The 15,721-nt window shown below is 38.0% G+C and overlaps 1 protein-coding gene across 1 annotated transcript in view; it reads left to right on the top strand.

The window, feature by feature from the left end:
• The window catches only part of LOC130923060 (pyridoxal kinase-like), a 34,464-nt gene extending 19,131 nt beyond the window's left edge, over positions 1–15,333 (top strand). Inside the window, exons 3-11 of the mRNA XM_057848478.1 lie at positions 5,548–5,652; positions 5,731–5,814; positions 9,303–9,337; positions 9,483–9,568; positions 9,674–9,719; positions 9,791–9,902; positions 9,980–10,116; positions 10,318–10,384; positions 11,456–15,333. Coding sequence (XP_057704461.1) covers positions 5,548–5,652; positions 5,731–5,814; positions 9,303–9,337; positions 9,483–9,568; positions 9,674–9,719; positions 9,791–9,902; positions 9,980–10,116; positions 10,318–10,384; positions 11,456–11,571 — 788 coding nt within the window. The 3' untranslated portion in view covers positions 11,572–15,333. The remainder of the gene's footprint in view (positions 1–5,547; positions 5,653–5,730; positions 5,815–9,302; positions 9,338–9,482; positions 9,569–9,673; positions 9,720–9,790; positions 9,903–9,979; positions 10,117–10,317; positions 10,385–11,455) is intronic.
• The last annotated feature ends 388 nt before the right edge of the window (positions 15,334–15,721 follow it).

Genomic DNA, 15,721 nt, shown 5'->3' with positions numbered 1-15,721 from the left:
AACCTTTTATTGAACATATAAAGTAAATGGAACTTGTGGAAAAAAACAAACAAATGCGAGCGACCCTTTGAAATGTTCACTCAGCCAAGGTCCCCAAGAAAGCAGCAGTGAAATTTAAAGCAATGATTCACATTATCTGTAAATAGCATAATTACCTGTTAAACAGTTACATTACCAAGCCACTGTTACATACAGTGGGGAGAACAAGTATTTGATACACTGCCAATGGGTTTTCCCATTGTCAGTGTATCAAATACTTGTTCTCCCCACTGTATATATATACACATATAACATTGTAAATAATGGTACATTGTAAATAATAAGAATGATTTGTAACAGTTACATATACTGTTTACATGTAGCATTGTAATACTGGTCTTCTTTAAAGATTCACTGTAACATCGTACACAACATCGTAATGTGATATATACTGTACGTGTAACAGTAAAACTGTCATCTCTGTAAATATGGTGCAGTAGCAGACTACTGTACATTTAACGTAGTAAAACTGTAAACGTTGGTATTGAACAATTGTGTTTCTGATTATCTTTATGTGAATACAGTATTCCCTTCATGGAGTGATTTTAAAAAGAACAGTTTGAGTATTTAAAACTGAATGGAATCAGACAGCAACATTCGTCGTCAAAATATCGACTAGAAAAGTATCGAAAGAAAAGTGACTTTTCCTTGTTTTAGTATCTCACTATAACCTTCTTCACTTCGAATTGAGATCTTTCTTGTCCCTCCGCCTTGTTTTGCTCTGATTTGTTTGGTCAGTTGGCCTTCAGTGTGAATCCACCCTATTTCAAGCTTTCTTGTTTTTGGTTTAGGTCTTTTTGTTTTATTGGAGGTGGTTGCTTCCTCACTCTCTGTATGGTTTTCCTTTCTAAGTTTGAGCTTCTCACTTAGCTTTTCAAACAGTCCCTGCTTTCGCTTTGATGACTGTGGTTGGTGATTGCAAAAGTTAAAGAGAGCAATCCTGTCTCCATATGATGGGAGATAATTCGCCAGTTGAGCATCTTCCATCAGTAGGATGACCTCGCTGTCAATCTGAAAATAAGACAGACACATCATCATAACAAAGAAAAAAAAGGACAACGTAACTTTCATCCAGAACTCCATTTCATAACACTATTAAGTCCACTGATATCCAGAACGTTCCAAATTTCCCGATTTTCATTTCTCAATTTTAGTTAAAATGGCTATACGTTAGGCCTGCACAATATATCGTTTGAACATCGCCATTGCAATGTGCGCAAGCGCAATTGTCCCATCGCAGGACGTGTGATTGTTTTATTTCATTATTATTATTTTTTTAGCCATGTATATTTTTGTTTTGCATCATAAAAGCAGCAATAGTGCAGAGACATGTCCTCCTGGATTCCTTTTATTTGCAGCAATCTTCATCATTCACAGATGAACCACCTTAGCCTGGATTTAACGGTATCATATGAATACAGTGTTGTCATGGTGAGTCAACCAAAGTCTTCCCAAATAGAGCTATGCAAGTTCTTTGGTGAAAATTCTTTTCGTTTCAATATCACAACATACATCGTAAACCCCTATAGAGTCGAAATGTCAGTTTTTTCCAATATCGTTCAGCCCTAGTATACATCACTCCTAGGTAACAATAATGCTCAGGGGGTAATGAGGAGAAATGAGGAGGAGATTTGTAGGAAAAGAGAAGGTACAGTATCCCACGAAACTGAAGATCTGTCTCTGAATACAGCCATTAATGTTGAACCAGAGAGGAGCAGTAATACCACATTTAACACTATTGCTCCCTACAGTATTTTCACCTAAGATCACGTAACACTAATGATTCACGTTACGCTGGGGAGGGAAAAAGGTGTACTGATTTGGGGATTTTTCACTTGAGTGTACTCACTTTTGTTGCCAGTGGTTTCAACATTAATGGCTGTATTTTGAGAGAATATATTTACACTGTATTATTAGATGTACACCGACTCGTTTTCACCTTTTGAAAAAGCCATATCTTCAGTGTTGTCCCGTGAAAGGACAATTAAATACTGCAGAAATACGAGGGGTGCACTCACTTTTGTGAGATACTGTGTGAGAAGTGAGGTAGAGAAGCAGGTGAGAAGATGGGGATGGTAAGAGGAAAGTGCATATGAGGAGAGGCGGATGAGAAAAGTAACAAGAGACGGAGAAATAGTCGAAACAAATGCATATTGAAACATTGTTATTTACAAATGACATGAACTGACTGATGAAAAGGTAAAAAAAAGTAAGAAATACCTTTTGCTGTTCAATCCAATTGATTGTTTCCTCTGATACACTCCGACGTCTCAGGAAAGTCACAATTTCCAACAAGTTCTTTGCCATCTTGGATCGGTGGAATTGAATAAACAAGAAAATCGGGAACTCGGAAGACAAAAATGAGAAGATGCAAAACATGTAAGCGCTCGGGAAGAACTATGAAAAATGGATATACAGACACACCATGTAGAAGAATTGTGAAGATTCACGATACATAAATTATTACTTTTAATATAAATACATCGAGCAAAACGTACGTTTGACTATTACCTTTTAATATAAATAAAACGTACATTTGGCCCTATCACAGTATTTTCTCATTGGCTGCAATTGACGGTGAAAACTTAATGAAGTGAAAGCTTTGTGTGTGATTACGACGGATATTATATCAAGTACTTAAAATAACAAGTTACCCTACCTTGGCTGGGAGCCACGACGTGTATGACTCTTTATATTGATTGTAATTTGATGCCAATGCACCAAAACGTCTTTTTGAAACAATCCAGAAGTACAGAATCACCACCGCTCTCGAGATGCACGCTGTTGTTCCAAGTCAATATAACGTTACGTACGCCGTAAGTGACGTCATAGCGTATTCGGGTGATATTGTGCTTTTCCTGAGCCTATATTTTATAATTTGCTTCATAAATAAAGAAACACGTTATCTTTTGGCTCATCTACATAAAATTATAATCAATAGATTGCTTTATATTGATGCTTCGTCGTAGCGCTCAGCTACGGTACATGTACGTAATGTGCGTAGCGGTTACGCTATGTAATGAGTTTAGTCTTGTAGTACCAGTACGGTTTTAATCTCGTCGTCCTTTTTCTTTTTTTTTTTTTTTCTCTCCTTGATTTGGCCCTAATCCTCCGTCGTAGGCCCTAATCCTCCGTCGTAAAAAAAAGACCCGGAAGTAAAAAAAAGTTGAGGTTGAAAAAAAAAAAAAAATGCCCGGGGAAAAAAAAAACACAAAAGTGGAAAAAAAAAAAAAAAAAAAAAAAAATGCCCTGGAAAAAAAATCATGAAAGTAAAAAAAAAATAATAATTGCCCCGAAAAAAAAAAGACCCGGAAGTAAAAAAAATAAAAATAAAAAAATAAATGAAAAAACACATAATTCCACTTTTTATACGTGCGTTTTGCAGGTAAACAATGGCAACAATGGGGCGTGATCACCCGTGGAGCAGGTTAATTGAGTTTTCCTTTGAAATAGGCCTAAAATATGATGACATAAGATCAATTCTTGATATTAAGCACGGTTTCCAAATAAGCAGAAGACATTTGAAGCGAGTTTTAACCTCAACCGGACATTTTCGTCAGAAAACGTTCTGTGATTTGGCGGTCCTCGTTGACTTCATTCGCAACCAATTGCTATACTTCGGACAGCTACATGGTTACAGATGGATGTACAGCAAATGCAGAGAACACGGGCTCCACGTAAGAAAAGAGGACGTTCGCCTGGTGTGATAACGCCACTCCTCTCGGGTCCAACTCTTTCAGCACTAGTTTGATCACGCCTCATTGTTGCCATTGTTTACCTGCAAAACGCATGTATAAAAAAGTGGAATTATGTATTTTTTCATTGTTTTATTTTTACTTCCGGGTCTTTTTTTTCAGGGCAATTTTTTTTTTTTACTTTCGTGTTTTTTTTTCCGGGCATTTATTTATTTTTTTTTACTTTCGTGTTTTTTTTTACCCGGGCTTTTTTTTTTTTCAGGGCTTTTTTTTTTTTCAACCTCAACTTTTCTTTTTTACTTCCGGGTCTTTTTTTTTTTTTCTGGGGCTTTTTTTTTTTTTTTTTTTTTTTTTTTTTGCTTCGACTTTTTTTTTTTTGCTTTAACAGAAAAAAATATTTCGTGTCCCTTTAGGGGCGCTATTTTTTTTTTTTTAACGTCAACATTTTTTTTTCCTCTTTTTTTTTTTTCTTCTTCCATGTCACCTTAGGGGCTCCGTAGTGTGCAGACCAGAAAGTGAGGCGTATGTGGGTCAAAAAAAAAAAACTATCGCACGTGCTTGCGATGGGACTATCGCGCACACGCACATCGCGATGGCGATGTTTAAATGATATATCGTTCAGGCTTAGTATATAGTAATATTGCGTATTTGTCAATTAAGTCATTGACAGCAATAGACAGCAATAGACATGAATCCTTTTGAAGTGGAATGGCTGGCACTGAATGATCATGTCTCAGTGCCATTGATGGCAATAGGTATCCAATCCATTTTGACTGGGAGGGCTGTTCGATAGCTGCCAACCCCTCCCCGTCTAAAAGAATTGGGTGTCTGTTGTTGTCAATGGCAGTCAATGATGAAAACCAATTAAAGCCATTAGAACAGTTGGAAGGTTGTTGATGTTTCCTTAGTTTCATCGTCCTAAGTCGTAATATGAGTTACTGAGTTAACAAAAGAGGGGGCGCCCCAGTGAAAGAGTGGGTCAAGGGTTCAATCCTGGGCTCTAGTCTTTCTGTGTGGAGTTTGCATGTCCTCCCCTTGCCTGTGTGGGTTTTCTCTTGGTACTACGGTTTCCTCCCACATCCCAAAAACATGCTTGGTAGGCTGATTGAACACTCCAAAATTCCCGTAGGTATGAGAACAGGAATAGTTGTCTCCTTGTGTGTTGCGATTGGCTGGCAGGCAACAGTTCAACGTGAACCCTATCTATGGCCCATACTTAGCTGGGATATGCTTTAGCATCCCCGTGAACCTTGTGAGGATTAGCGGCACGGAAGATGAGCGAATGAAAGAACTGTCTTGATAAACAATAATATTCTTGATCCCCCCAGTGGCATAATATTAAATCACCATCATAGAAACACTTGAAGGTCATGAAAAATCAGATTTTCTAGCAATTTGGTGAGCCATCTACCATAAATAATAGTATTTGTATCAGCAATTCTGGACTTGTGGTGATTTAGACCAGATCTATGGCAAAATATGCATTTTCGTAGATTATTATTCCCTACGCAGTTAGTGTGTATGTGAATGTGTCCCACCTACAGCAGAGAGCTGGTCTGCTTATAGAAAAAGAGAACAAGGTAGCACAAATGAATGTTGATGACGCCTAACAACTTAACTGAAAAACACTATTGTTGGCCATTTTGTACAGTATATTGGAGCAGAGGTTGAAACATAAAATGGCCATCAATAGTTTTTTGGGACTTCAAATAATTGTAGAAATTATTGTGACAGGCCTAACAGTGACATTGTCACTGTGACAATGCATTCAAGTACCATGTGCATGGCGTCTAACAGGCTCCTCGTCCTGCAGGATATTCTCACTGGAAGGGCCAAGTGTTGACAGCTGACGAGCTCCATGTTCTCTACGAAGGCATCAAGCTCAACAACGTGCACCAGTATGACTATGTCCTAACAGGTGTGTACTAGTCAATAACGATGTTTTTTTTAAATATGTTTGTACCGTTCATATTCTTTATGTGCATGTTGTTGTCAGGGTACACACGGGACACATCCTTCCTGGAGATGGTGGTGGACATTGTTCAGGAGCTAAAGCGAGCCAATCCAAATTTGGTGTACGGTGAGGTTTCACGTTCATTGTAATATTGTTGTTTTCGTCAGCTATGATGATAACGAAGATATTTCATCGACAAACTTTTTTTTTTTCTCGCGACAACGATATAAAGATGACTAGCTAAAAGCGTGTCATGGGGGACGAAAGTAGAACGAGACGAATGACAAATTTTTGTGTGATGAGACAAAAATGTGCCAAATTTTCCATTATGTGCTCACAATGTGTGACCTGTACATGTAGTCAGCCTGCATCGTAGCAGTGTTTGGCTGTGTCATTCATTAAACGTGCTGCGCCTCGCTCCCCACAATCACTGGTGTCCTCTCCAGGCTCCAGGCTTGTCTTTTTCGAAACACACGGTAAAATTTGCTTCCTTATCTTGGCGAAAAAGAATATATGCAAGGTTGCTTTAGCCTTTAAAGCTCTGTGCTGAATGATCATCACACACACTAAATGTAATGTGTACCGCTAGCATTAGCATAAACTTTAACATGACCATCCACTAAAACTCTCGGACATTTTTTTTTTTTTTTTTACATACAGTTTGTGTCGTCCAGGAGAGTATAATTAATTGAAAATAGTGTACTGTTTTTCTGCTGAGTGTGTATTATCATCACAAAGTTTGCATTGTCCATGTAGACGCTACATTGCGTGCTCGTCTGTCAGTGTTCATTCGAAGTGTATGAAACCTTCATTTATTTATTTTTGGGACAAAAACATTTGAATTTTACAGATGAAAACAGTTTTGAGTTTTTGTCGCCTAAAACCAGACCAAGATGAACACGTTTTGGAATTACTAAAATGTGACTAAGACAAATGAGTATTTCCATCTAAAAGACAAGGACTAAGACAAAAATTGAAAGGGGTTGCCAGAAACAACACTGCATTGTAGGATCGAAATCGGGCCGATCAGCCCATTTTTTAGAGGATCAGAATCAGGTGAAAATGATCGAGTTTAATATATAAACTTACTGTGCAGGCTCGAGTCGCCAGTGTTAAGAGCCATTTGTCATTTTCCAGTATGTTACTGCCACCTTGTGGTCATAATAATCCATTGTATCCATCGTGTGACGCAGTTTAGAACACAGGCTCACTGGCTCATTTACTCACACAGTACACAGCCTGCCAGTCACATTGACATTATTGAGTGCTTTCTGTTACGTTTTTGCCTTGGAAACTATATGTAAGTATTTTACATCTATACCAACCTATTAATATGCATTACATGTGTGTTTATGGGGAAAAGCTATATGAATGAGATTTGTCAATAAGTCTTGCTGTATTGAAGCTGACCTATCTATACAGTGCCTTGCAAAAGTATTCGACCCCCTTGAACCTTGCAACCTTTCGCCACATTTCAGGCTTCAAACATAAAGATATAAAATTTTAATTTTTTGTCAAGAATCAACAACAAGTGGGACACAATCGTGAAGTGGAACAAAATTTATTGGAAAACTTTTTTAACAAATAAAAAACTGAAAAGTGGGGCGTGCAATATTATTCGGCCCCCTTGTGTTAATACTTTGTAGCGCCACCTTTTGCTCCAATTACAGCTGCAAGTCGCTTGGGGTATGTTTCTATCAGTTTTGCACATCGAGAGACTGACATTCTTGCCCATTCTTCCTTGCAAAACAGCTCGAGCTCAGTGAGGTTGGATGGAGAGTGTTTGTGAACAGCAGTTTTCAGCTCTTTCCACAGATTCTCGATCGGATTCAGGTCTGGACTTTGACTTGGCCATTCTAACACCTGGATGCGTTTATTTTTGAACCATTCCATTGTAGATTTGGCTTTATGTTTTGGATCATTGTCCTGTTGGAAGATAAATCTCCGTCCCAGTCTCAGGTCTTGTGCAGATACCAACAGGTTTTCTTCCAGAATGTTCCTGTATTTGGCTGCATCCATATTCCCGTCAATTTTAACCATCTTCCCTGTCCCTGCTGAAGAAAAACAGACCCAAACCATGATGCTGCCACCACCATGTTTGACAGTGGGGATGGTGTGTTCAGGGTGATGAGCTGTGTTGCTTTTACGCCAAACATCGTTTTGCATTGTGGCCAAAAAGTTCAATTTTGGTTTCATCTGACCAGAGCACCTTCTTCCACATGTTTGGTGTGTCTCCCAGGTGGCTTGTGGCAAACTTTAAACGAGACTTTTTATGGATATCTTTGAGAAATGGCTTTCTTCTTGCCACTCTTCCATAAAGGCCAGATTTGTGCAGTGTACGACTGATTGTTGTCCTATGGACAGACTCTCCCACCTCAGCTGTAGATCTCTGCAGTTCATCCAGAGTGATCATGGGCCTCTTGGCTGCATCTCTGATCAGTTTTCTCCTTGTTTGAGAAGAAATTTTGGAAGGACGGCCGGGTCTTGGTAGATTTGCAGTGGTCTGATGCTCCTTCCATTTCAATATGATGGCTTGCACAGTGCTCCTTGAGATGTTTAAAGCTTGGGAAATCTTTTTGTATCCAAATCCGGCTTTAAACTTCTCCACAACAGTATCTCGGACCTGCCTGGTGTGTTCCTTGGTTTTCATAATGCTCTCTGCACTTTAAACAGAACCCTGAGACTATCACAGAGCAGGTGCATTTATACGGAGACTTGATTACACACAGGTGGATTCTATTTATCATCATCGGTCATTTAGGACAACATTGGATCATTCAGAGATCCTCACTGAACTTCTGGAGTGAGTTTGCTGCACTGAAAGTAAAGGGGCCGAATAATATTGCACGCCCCACTTTTCAGTTTTTTATTTGTTAAAAAAGTTTAAATTATCCAATAAATGTTGTTCCACTTCACGATTGTGTCCCACTTGTTGTTGATTCTTGACAAAAAAATTAAATTTCATATCTTTATGTTTGAAGCCTGAAATGTGGCGAAAGGTTGCAAGATTCAAGGGGGCCGAATACTTTTGCAAGGCACTGTACATATTGCTTGTAGCTCATGTGAATTGTGGTGTCTACATGATAATTGCATACTGGTGTGTATTGTGCAGTTATGTTGAATACATGCATGTTTCATTGTTACTGTTTCACAAACTTAAATGAATTCCTTCATACAAAACGAGAAAGGACTAAGGCTTGTGTTTTATTGGAGGACATTGAATGTTAGCTGGCTGTCGGGCAGTGCACAAGGAAGCGCACCGTTTTGGGCAGTACACTCATATTTAATTTAAAAAATTAATAAGTTAAGGGCTAAAAGTAACAAAACGATCCAAAAATACAATGGCCTTGCCAAAAGAAACACAAATATATAGGTTTTATACTCCGCAACCCTCCCGGAGGAAGAGGAAGTACTGTAAACAGTACAGTACTGTAAGATATTTGTGAAAAAAAGAAAAAAAAATTCTGGTATCGGATCGTGACTCTTTTCGCCAGATTGTCAAATTCAGGTGACTTGGACTCGGGATATCCTTGCTGCGTTGCATTATATTTCACACAAAAGTGTTTGGGAGATTTGATTTGTATCGATGTGTGTGTGTTTGTTTTACATTCCAGTGTGTGACCCTGTGCTCGGTGACCACGGATCCATGGTGGGTTGTGAGTGCTTTCTGTCTGTATGTCTGTACGTACGGTGGGGAGAACAAGTATTTGATACCGATTGGCAGTGTATCAAATACTTGTTCTCCCCACTCTATGTGTTTCCTGTTCATGTTCTGACTGTAAATGTCTTTATAGTACGTTCCCCAGAATCTGTATCCGGTGTACAAGAACAAGGTGGTTCCTGTGGCCGACATCATCACTCCCAACCAGTTCGAAGCAGAGTGAGTTAGTCCCACTAAAGACTCTGAACGTCATACGTGAAGTTCAGATTTTTTATAATGAATTTTTTTTTTTTTTATAATGATTCAGGCATTGCTTTTTTTCAGATTGTTGACAGGGAAGAACATTAGCACAGAGAAAGATGCTGTAGAGGTAAGAATGTGCATTATTTACAGAAGTCCTCTTCTGCAAAACCAACCAGTCTGAAAGCGTCTGGTTTGCAGGTGATGGACCTGCTGCACAACATGGGCCCAGACACAGTGGTTATCACCTCCTCTGATCTGCCCTCCAGACTGGGTGATCGCTTCCTGGTGTCGCTAGGCAGCCAGCGTCACGGTGGGCATCACGACACACTTTTTCATTTTTAAGGTCCCCGAGGGAAAAAAATGAAGTAACGATTCTTTTACTTGCAGTTCGCCCAGATGGCAGCAGGACAACACAGAGAGTCAGAATAGAAGTTCCCAAAGTAGACGCCGTCTTTGTGGGAACCGGTGACTTGTTTGCTGCGATGCTTCTGGCATGGACGCACCACTACCCAAATGACCTCAAGGTATCGACTCGCACTATGGCAATGACATAACTTTTTTTTTTTTCTTCCGAAAGGCACTCAAAAATGATCATTCACTGTCAGGCCTTCCTGTTCAAATGGTCTGGGCATGTATTGCCAGTATTTGCAGCCATTGAGTTAATCAGTGAACTAACCAACTCTTCCTGATCTAAGATTTTTATCTCTCCCTTCCATCCACGTCAGACGGCTTGTGAGAAAACGTTTTCAGTGATGCATCACGTCATCCAGCGGACCATATCGTATGCACATGGTAAGGAAAACGTTATCCAGTCGGGGGCGCACATTTCCCTTTGGTTGTTTATATCTCATTTACTGCCAGCCTAGTACCGTATTGGCCCGAATATAATACAATGTGTTTTTGCATTGAAATAAGACTCAAAAAGTGGGAGTCGTCTTATATTTGGGGTCTAGACATTATACTCATTTACGACACTAGATGGCGCCAGATATCATTGAAGCGAATGCTGAACTTGAGGAATAATGACAGATCTTAGCTACTCTCAAGTTTAACCAGTTTGCATTATTTTATTGCAAAGTTTTTCCGTTTTCAGATTTGTTTCAAGACTACGGTTACAGTTAGACCTCACTTTGATGGTAAATGCAGTTATTGCAATTTTGTTGCTTTATCACAATAGATTGGTTTATTTACATTTCAAAAACCAGAAGCCATTCATTTACGAATGTGATTGCACTTTAGTTTACATATTTAAATGTTCAGATATTAAGATTTGAATGAGGGAAAATAACATGCTTTTTCTCTAAAATATATTGTTATAATCATTTGTTTCAGATGTACTGTAATTACTTTCTGTATAAAAATTAATTTGGTGTTCAAAAAGTCTTTTTTTCAAACTTGAGTCTTGAAAAAGAGGGGGTCGTCTTATAATCAGGGCCGTCTTATATTCGGGCCAATATGGTATTTAGAGTATGTGTTGTTATAATTGGTAAAAGAAGAACATTTATATTTGGGAAAAAAAACATTGACCGCAATAGGCATCAAATCCATATTGACTAGGAGGGTTGGATACAAATAATCTCTGCCAAGCCTGGCAGCCATCCCAGTCAAAACGGATTTTAATTTTTGAAGTTGAGTTTGGATTTGTGAATGAATGTTGTCGTGCCCTTTAAACATGAAACACTACTATCTGTAAGCTTAGTAAAATTTGCCAAATGGTGTTATAATGACTGCCAATCGAGGGTTGGCTTTTTGTAAGACAGCCCACTAGATTTTAGCCAAACAAGTCTAAACCAGGTTACTTAAATGAGACTTGTCTCCAACCTCTACTATCTGAGTCTTAATTAGCTTCTCCCCGTCTCCCAGAACTGGCAGGTCCCGGTCGGAGACCCAGCCCGCCCCAGCTGGAGCTCCGGATGGTCCAGAGCAAAGCAGACATAGAAGACCCCGCCATTGTGACGGAGGCCACTGTCATATCGTAACGACCGCCAACCTCTCGCCACTGTCAAGGTCATTTTGTAACGCATCATCCTGTTGGGTCGTCTGACCCTTTTTGGTCTTTTTAGCCTTCATGCAGAACCACAGATAGACAGAAAGTGTAAAGTGTAAACCGTCAAAAAGAAGACATGAGGTGCACTCTCCATGGTCAGCAATTGTCTAAATGTGGCTCCATTTCCACACGTCGTTTAGTAGTGATGTAATGGTGAACAGCCCTCTGATCCCTCAGAAAATACTACAAAGGGAAAAAAATGCACAATGTATAGTTGATGTATAGATGTTGTACTATAACTGTATTGGAGCATCTGTATGATAGCTGAACTGTCTTTTGGACCATCGTGTGCTACTCAATCACACCTTCACTTATCAAACATTTTGGTACATTTAGTCAAGTACTTGAGTAGTTTTGGGATACTTCACTTACCTCCACCTTAAAACTCTTTCAGTGCAATTGTTAGCAATAGACGACTGATCAATTTGGACAATTACAATGGATTGGCCGTCTATTGCCGTAAATTGCACCCAATGTTTTATTGATGCTGTATCGTGCTGAAGTACTTTATCGTTGACAAAAACTGAAAACTCTACATATCTGATCACTTTACAATTTCTTTAGATATTTATATTATGTCTCACATAGTTTACAAAAAAATTATCATGAAAACTTGTGTTTGGCTTAAGGGCCAAAATTGAAAGTGTTGCGCAATTTTTGTAATTAGCATCCTAAAAAGAGTTTTAAAAAATCATTACATCTTGCAATAATGTAATAATATCTGGAGTAGTACTAGTAACGTAAATATCTTGATGTCACAATTTGAAAAGAGACGCTACTGGCGTGAAACATTCCAAAGTGTTTTCCACAAAATGGATGACGCCTTTTAAAATGAGGAGGTCGATGTCACGAACTAGTTATTTTTCTTGTTGTTCGCTGTGTTTGAATTTTTTCAAGTTTGTCTCCTCTTCTACAATACCGCATTTCTTCAATTAGTGGCTACATCACTGAGTCTGTTGGAACTTCGTTGCAAAAGAAAACAGCACTGAGAGAGGTTTTTTATTTTATATTCATTGATGCAGGGAGTCTGCAAGTTATAGACAAACCATTTTACACAATATAAAATATATGTGTAACAATTAGTCGAGTATAATGCATAGCACTTCAACAGACAACACTTGTTCAGATTTCTATTTAGACTGGCCTTTGGTGCCATCTTGTGGGTCTGTGGGAGGCCTCGAGGATGACTAGGCAGTCCAGTGGACAATATTTAACAAATTGATTGATGCTATACAATGATATCAAAAACAACTTCAAAGTCCATTCAGTGTGATGAGATGCCATAGGTGGGATTCTCAACAAATTTTAGGACATGTAAAACAATGGCTTGCTAAGATTGCACTTTAGAAAGCGCATTAAATGCGAACCAAAAATAACATTCCTGAGTGTTTCTTCAAACTACGCAGAATTGCATTAAAATACCTGCACAACAAAAAAGTAAATGAAGATCTAATTACAATAAAAGAACAATTGGCTTGCAAACTTGCATAGCAAAAGTCCGGTAGCCTAAATGCTATAAAATGCAAACTTTTTTACAACGCTCTTAACAAATCGTTCACATTCCCACAAATAACTGCTAAATATACCTATAAACTAAATTACGAATGTATAAAGAATACATTAGCTCAAACAAAAACTTATGTTAGTCTTAACAGGGAGCAGCTGGATTCAACCATGTTAAATGAGTTATGCCATATTCACTGTTGCCACTAGAGGGTAGTGTATCCACCCAAATCAATAAAACTAAAAGCAAACATTTTCAAAACAAACCATTACAACGGCACTCTAATCAAACGAATCCTCGAAGCAGCAAAATTTGATTCTAAGCTTTTTTCATAATGGAATAGATATATACACTGTATATTTATAAAGTTAACATGTCTTTATTCAAAAATGTGTCATTAAGTTAATTTTTCTACCTAATTGTATTAAGAATATTATGATTCAAATAATTGTTAGTAGCAGCCCTTTAAAAATATTACAAACAGAGAAAATACTTTGAAATAGATTTTTTCTGCAGCACATTAATGTGGACGATATCCACTGCCGTGTCAGTAAATATTTTAAAGCCACTATTTGAAGGAATGCAGTGTTCTAGTAGGTGCTAACAATTGAGCCAATTGCAGACAAAATTCAAGGCGAACAAATGTTCTGCTCAGTAACTTTTGTCATGTTCATTTTCCACCAATGTGCTAACTTTGTACTGGTAATCGTGCAGTGACTCGTCAATCATCATAAGTATCGATCATCAATATCCTTGCTAAGCTGCTTTTAGCTCGACTTCACACATATCTCCATGTATCTGCTTCTATGTCAACTTAATCTAGCTCCTCCGTCATTTTTTGACTAGTGTCTTAGCTTCCTGCTCGCTAAGCAGGCGGCCGTGTTGATCGGTCCAAATGTGTACCTGTTGTGTTTTCAGAGGCTGTATGTGTGTGTATTTCTATTCATGAATGGTCACAGGGTTTTAGTATGTATGTATGTGTGTGTGAGTGAGATGACAAGGACAACATCAATGAACTCTAGTTGTGGCCAAGCAAGAGCAAAGGAGCATGTTAGGGCTCCTTAAATTTCATGTGATCATAAAAAAAATCCAACCGAGGTAGGGGCGTTGGCAGATCTCTTCCTCAACCACTCAGCTTGGTACAAAGAATAGAGCAAGTCTAATGATGCAGTGGGTAAATAAATTGATTTAAATAGATTGGAGCACTTAATTTGTACATGATTTTAAAAGAAAATATTTTTTTTTTCAATTTACGAGCTGTTGTTTAGCCATTTCCAGAGAAATTACCAAGGATGAGTTGAAGAAATGACACAATTTACTCATTAGCTGCCATTGACGCCAATAGACGTCCTATCCATTTTGACTCGGACCCTAAATGGCAACCACTGAGTTAAAGTGCAATAATATCAACATTGGCGGGGGAAAAAATATCTTTTAAAACTTGGAGTTTTGTGGTCCTAAGTATTGGACAATCGTTGTGTGATGTCACGCGAGTTTTAGGAATGCCTCACATCACCTCGAGTTTTCTGCCTTGTGCCCCTTAATAATTTTACAAACTTGGTAATGTGTGCGTTTGTGCATTTTCTGTCCTCAGTTTAAATATTCCGCTTCCTGTGGCTGCTTTCAAACACCGCCAGCTTAAAAGTTACATCTCCACATTTATGTCTCGACTAAAGAAGCACAAATGATTTATGAGACATGTTTAGTTTATATCAGAAGTTCAACATGTCACCTCATTTAAAAAACAAAACAAAAATAATGCCGTAGGACGCACTTTCATTCGATGTAATTTTCTATCAGTGTGTAATTGGTGGTAAACGTTTGAAAACAGAAAATAAAAGACAAAATATGTGAAGCACACAACGTTAGTTACCGGGAAACAGTAAGCAACTGGTCAACGTTATTGTTAGTCGTACTAAAAATAAATGTGACAACATTTAAATGTGCCCCTCTTCTGACATTTACAAGTTCATCTCTCCCAACTTTTTGTTAAGTTCTTTGTGGCCAAAAACAAGAAGACAAAATGTATTTAATCATTGTTTGGTAACTGTTTTTAGTGCTATGTTTTTGCAGTCTTTTCTAACATGTTACAATACAAGATTGTAGTGTAAATTCACATTTATAAAGTATATAAATATATATATATATAGATATATATGACAAATGTATGTTCTAATGCAATAAAGACAAAACGATGAATTATAAAAAAGGTGTTGTGTATTATTTGCTCTGTTTAGCAGTATTTTTGTTATTAAACAATTCACCAACAAAAGACCTCGTATTTAAATGTATGCACACATTCAAAACAGACATAAAACAGCAAACCAAAAAGAAATATTAACACAAAAACTATACAAACTATATTATGCCAGTTTTTTTTTTTTTTTATTATATTTGGAACACGATTACAATGTTTCAGAGCCTTTGGATTTTTATTTTCACTTTGATAGGGATTTAATATATAGAGCCATTTATATTTTAATGTGGGAGAGCCCACACTTTCTTCCAACATAAATTGATACACAACTATTCCAGAGAGACACTATTTGATAAAGAAACATGTTAAACTGAAGCAACG

This window comes from Corythoichthys intestinalis, chromosome 10 (genome assembly GCF_030265065.1).
Source record: "Corythoichthys intestinalis isolate RoL2023-P3 chromosome 10, ASM3026506v1, whole genome shotgun sequence".
Taxonomy (NCBI): domain Eukaryota; kingdom Metazoa; phylum Chordata; class Actinopteri; order Syngnathiformes; family Syngnathidae; genus Corythoichthys; species Corythoichthys intestinalis.
This window is presented reverse-complemented; position numbering and strand designations above follow the sequence as displayed.